Source organism: Echinops telfairi, unplaced genomic scaffold (genome assembly GCF_000313985.2).
Source record: "Echinops telfairi isolate 266 unplaced genomic scaffold, ASM31398v2 ScPeMD7_6;HRSCAF=24_0, whole genome shotgun sequence".
Lineage (NCBI taxonomy): Eukaryota > Metazoa > Chordata > Mammalia > Afrosoricida > Tenrecidae > Echinops > Echinops telfairi.
In genome coordinates, this window is record NW_022103902.1 from 21,459,136 (window position 1) to 21,464,569 (window position 5,434).

At 44.1% G+C, this 5,434-nt stretch overlaps 1 protein-coding gene across 1 annotated transcript in view; it reads left to right on the top strand.

The window, feature by feature from the left end:
- The window catches only part of POGLUT1 (protein O-glucosyltransferase 1), a 29,839-nt gene that overhangs the window by 11,507 nt on the left and 12,898 nt on the right, over positions 1 to 5,434 (top strand). Inside the window, exons 4-5 of the mRNA XM_013005622.2 lie at positions 1,075 to 1,210; positions 2,325 to 2,446. Coding sequence (XP_012861076.1) covers positions 1,075 to 1,210; positions 2,325 to 2,446 — 258 coding nt within the window. The remainder of the gene's footprint in view (positions 1 to 1,074; positions 1,211 to 2,324; positions 2,447 to 5,434) is intronic.

Here is a 5,434-nt window from a genome sequence, read left to right on the forward strand (position 1 = left end):
GGTTCCCCCTTTCCACCCCACTGTCCTTCCACCCTCCCGGTATCGCTTCCACCCTCTTGGTATCACTTCCACCCTCCCGGTATCGTGCGCGACTGTAACTCTTTATGGGAGTAGAAAGCTTCATCTTTCTTGGGTGGAGTGGCTGCTGGTTTTAAATTGCTGACCTTGAGGTTAGTAGCCCAACACATAGCTACGACATCATTAGGGCTATGCTTAGCATAATCCATTTTCAGAAACGTGTGTGACATTTAAAAAATCCAATGTGTCCAACAATTTTAAAACTTTTAACATAAAGTCAAACATTTTAAGGATGAGCCGAACGATCCGTGGAGGGACCAGTTGTCGTCAGGGGTCAGGGGCCACAACGTAGGTTCTGACTCCGCGCGACCCTCTGTCAACAGAATGATGCTCTGCCTGGCCCTGCTTGTCCTCACAGCGGTTGTGGCCGCGGCGTCAGTCCAGCTCCCTGAGGGTCTGGCTCTTTGTCCCTGACCCTTGGCTTTGCCACATGATGCCCTTTTCCTAAGGGCTGCCCTTCAAGAAATCTTGAGGTGGCCTGGGCTGGATAGTCAGAAAACCATCTTTTTTTTCTGGCTTGAAAAACTGATTTTCATAGTGTCCTGTATTCAAGATAAAGGTGATGAAAGATCTGCTTTCTTTGCTCATAAATCAGGACACTTAATCACGGTGGGAATAAGAGCGGTGTCTTTGTGAGAAACAGATTAAAAATGAGCTTTTCCAGTTCTTGTCAGAGTTTGTATGGTGCTGACTCACTGTGATCTCCCCTAGAAGCAAAATAAAGGACAAATGGGATAAAATAGAGTAGAAAGAGTGGCAGGAGTAGCAATGAGACTCTCTCCAAACCTGTGATCAATTATCTGGAGAAGATTTATAAGGGGAGTGATAACCTGCACAAATTAAAAAGTGGGACAGTCCCTTTGGCACCATTGCTTTCAGGCAACTTTGCCGTTGGGTGATGGTCTGAACACCCACACTGTAAAAGGGTGATCACTATCCTGCCTTGTCACGGAGCAGGTACTGCTCTGGCGAATCTGTGGCATTTCTGCTTGCTAGGTGCAGTGGTGTCGAACACTTCATTTTGGAGGTCATTGGGCGCCTCCCTGACATGGAGCTGGTGATCAATGTCCGAGATTACCCTCAGGTTCCTAAATGGATGGAGCCTGCCATTCCAGTCTTCTCCTTCAGTAAGGTAAGCCCAAGGAGAACCTGCAAGAGTGGGAGGTAAGGGGTGTGGGGTGTGGGGTAGTCTCCTAGGATACAGGCAGGAGCTCCTTGTCCTGTGACAGAGTGTCTGTTTGGTGGTGAGGCGCGGGCATGTGTCTGTGTCCCTGCAGTTGAGCAGTGAGACTGAGGGGTTGGAGTTGAGGGCGTGACAGAGCTAAGGTGGCTTCAATGTCTGTGGGGTGAGGGATGGAGATAGAGCGCGAAGAGCCTGAGGAACTTACCGGACATTAGATGTAGGGATACTGCAGAGCAGGGGAGCGAGGGGCCAGGAAACTCCGCAGCTTGGAGTTCGAGACTACTTCATTCAAAAAATATTTGCTGACCTCCTACAAAGTATGTATCATCCATTGTGTTGGATATTTTCTATTTTGCGTCTCACTGTATTCCAGGAGCCCCACATGACCATAGTGACCTCTCAGCACCGCAGTGGCACACTGCAGACAATACTCATTTTAACATGTAGTGAGGATTTTCTATTGGCATTAGTCTCAGTGTTTTATAGGTATGAACTCATTTCAGATTCAAAGCAAGCCTATGAGGTCAATATAATTGCTAGTACTTTTATTTCCCTGTTACAAAGATAAAGAAATGGAGACATAAAAAGATAAAGTAACTTCACCCGACTTGGAAAGAGGTAGAATTTGGCCTTCAGATTCATCTGCTTTGTCTCCAGAAACCACATGCATAACCATTGCACTACATTTTCTAGTGCTTTCTCACATACAACCATCTAGGACATAGCCAAGAACTTGGTAAGGCATTCAGGGTTAGGTATATTATTTCCTTCAACTAAAAATCCCTAGCAGTGTGTGTGGGTGTCCTCTAGAAAAATGGAACTTCGAGAACTGACAAGGTTTATTTTTACCGTGATTTTCAGTTCTGGAATTCAGGGAGACCTTGCATTGGAATCTGTGGTCACGTTTGACTTTTAATGTTCAAAGTCCAGACTTTGTACATACCAGGGGAAATAAGTTTTCAGCGAGGTGAAGTAGGACAAGGCCTTTGTCCGGTGGCATGATGTGGTGGCATGATGCAGTTTAAGACTGATTGAGAGTGATCTATTTCTGTTTCTCTTGAAGACATCAGAGTATCACGATATCATGTATCCTGCTTGGACATTCTGGGAAGGGGGACCTGCAGTTTGGCCAATTTATCCCACAGGTCTTGGACGGTGGGACCTCTTCAGGCAAGATATGGCAAGGTAAGTCCTTTAGGAAGTTTTCTTTCACCTCCCTGTGCGTCTTCTTCAAATAAACAGTAGAATATAATTTAAAACATTACTTTAAAAAGACTAATTTCAAGTTTAAAAACTGTCTGTAGCATAAGCAATCTTGTATGTGTATAAAATGTTCACATACTCATAGGAAAGAGGCATCAGAACCTACCCTAGAACTTCAGCAATGCCTCTGTGGGAAGAAGTAGAGGAGGCCTTGGTTTTCCTCCTTGTTTTTTTCCCCATTGCTTTTAAGAGCCTCTAAATAAGAACGAGGGAGAACGACAGGGCTTTCTACTCTTTTAGCGTTACAGTCTCAGAATCCCGCAGGGCAGTTCCACCCTGTCTTACAGGGTCGCTATGAGTTGGCATCGACCCAATGGCAGTGAGTTTGGCTGTCTTTGTAAATCAGAAAGAAAGACTTTGGTAACCAGAACATGAATGACCATGTCATAGAAAGATGGACGACACATTGGAAGAAGGAGAATGTACTTGAAGAACGTAGAGCTAAGTCCATTGGGCAGGGGTTCGTGGATGTTGTGTGTTGCCAACTTGATTCTGCCACAGAGGGACCTCATATGACCGAGGAGAGCTGCCCCATCGGGTTTTCTTGGCCACAGTGTTCACAGAAGCAGGTTAACCAGGTCTTACACGGAGCCACTAAGTAGGCTCTAGGTGCCAGCTTTGAGTTAGTAGCTGAGTATTCAACTGTGCCATCACCAGGGCTCCCTTTGGGCAGAGAGAGGGACACAAATGCATGTGTAGTGACCCCAAGTACAGATCATCACATGACTGTGACAGACTTTTTGACTCCATCTCACCATTATATCAAATTTCAGGTGATCCAGGTCATCCAGTAACTACTTGAGGGTACCTGCTAAGAACAACCACATCTGAGTCTTGGCTATTTCATAAGCTAGCTATTTTTCACATAGCAGCTCAAACAAAAGGATTCCAATTAAATTGGCATTTAATTGAGAACCTCTCAAAACAGCCTTGTAGATCTCTTGCTGTTCTTGCTATGTACCATCAAATCAGTTTAGACTCATTTCGACCTTATGTGCAACAGAACAAAACGATGCCCAGTCCCACACCACCCTCACAAGGGTTAGTTTTGAGCCTTGGTTGCGACCACTGTGCCACTCCATCTTGTCCAGTATCTTCCTCTTTTTATGCTGCCCTTCTACCAAGTGTGATGGCCAACTGTGTTAGACAGGGTTCTCTAGAGAGATAAAACCAAATTGCTGATAATTTAATATATTTATTTATAAAGATAGATATATAACAAGGAATGAACTGTTAAATCGTATACAGTTAAATATACAATACAAGAAATAAACAGTTAAATTATAAAGCACTGCAAATGGCTCAATTCAACTCACTGCCGTGAGAGAGATGTGAGAGACTAGCAGTCCTTCAAGTCTCAGTCTGCTGCCAGATCTTCCTCTATTTATAGAGAGAGCTAGGCTATGTCAGCACAGCAGCCAATCAGAAGGCAGGTCACCAACTGCCAGCCAGGTCACCAACTGCCAGTCCCCAGCTCCAGCGATGTCTTAAAGGGACCTCAACTTACAGCGACACAGTCCACAGGCTAGGGGTCCCACAGGTAGTGTAGCCTTTAAATTGAGGCACAGGACAAGCAAGGCAGCCGCACACTGATCCGATGATCAAAGAGCGAGAGACAAGAAAGGGGAGACTCACCAAGGCATTTATCTCTGCCCTTCAGTTAATCCCACTTGTGTTTATTGGCCAGGCTGGCACAATAAACTATCTCACCAACCTCAGGTGACTGGTGTCCCGAGAACATGTCCAAAACACATGAGACAAATTCTCACCATCTTGTACCTAAGGAGCATTCAGCCTGTACTACTGCTTTTAGGACAGATCGGTGTGTTCTTCTCGGAGCCCATGGCACTGTCAATATTCTTTGCCAGCACCATCATTCATCTGTGTTGAGTCTTCGGTTTTCCTTGGTCAGTGTCCACCTTTCACATGCATGTGAGGTGACTGAAAATACCAGTGCTTTGCTCATGCTCCTTAGTCTTCAGGGTGACATGCTTGCTCTTCAGCACTTTAAAGAGGTCTTGTGCAGCCGAGTTACAGACTTACCCTATGCAATGCATTGTTTGATCTCTTGGCTGCTGTTTCCATGAACATTGATTGTAGATCTAAGTAAGACGAAATCTTTGACAACTTCAGTCTCTTCTCCAGTTATCATGACATTACCTATTGATCCAGTTGTGAGAATCTTTGTTTTCGTTACATTAAGCCGTGGTCCTTACTGAAGGCTACAATCCTTGACCTCCATCAGCAAGTGCTTCAAGTCCTCCTCACTTTCACCAAGCAGGGTTACGGTCACCTACATATTGAAAGTTGTTAGTAAGCCTTCCTCCAATCCTGATGCTGTGTTCTTCTTGTTATGATCCAGCTTCTCTGATTATTTTCTCAGCATATGAATGTTGAATAATAATAATAATAATAATGTTTGAACAAGTGTGGTGAGAGGATACAACCTTCTCACACTGACACACACCTTTCCTGATTTTAAAGCATGCTCTAGTCCCTTGTTCTGTTTGCACAACTGCCTCTTGATTGCTGGACAGGTTCTGCACAAACACATTGAAGATGTCTAGAATGTTCACCCTTCTCAGTGCTATCCACACAGTTGAATGCCTTTGCAAGAAGCAGGTCTTCCTGGTCAAATAGTTATAGACTCAATTTCTTCTTGTAAGAAATACTCAAAATGCCATTCTTTTCTTGTCATACTGTTCTCTTCCATTGAAAACCTCATTCTTTCATCCCATGTGCCCATAATTCTACAGCCCCTTAAGAATACCCTCTTAGTTTCACCATTAATACCTTACAGAGTATCCAAATTCTATAGACTTCCCATAGATCTAAGGAAAGCAATAGTTTAATTCAACTTCATTTCTTTTTTTTTTTTTAATCATTTTATTAGGGGCTCATACAACTCTT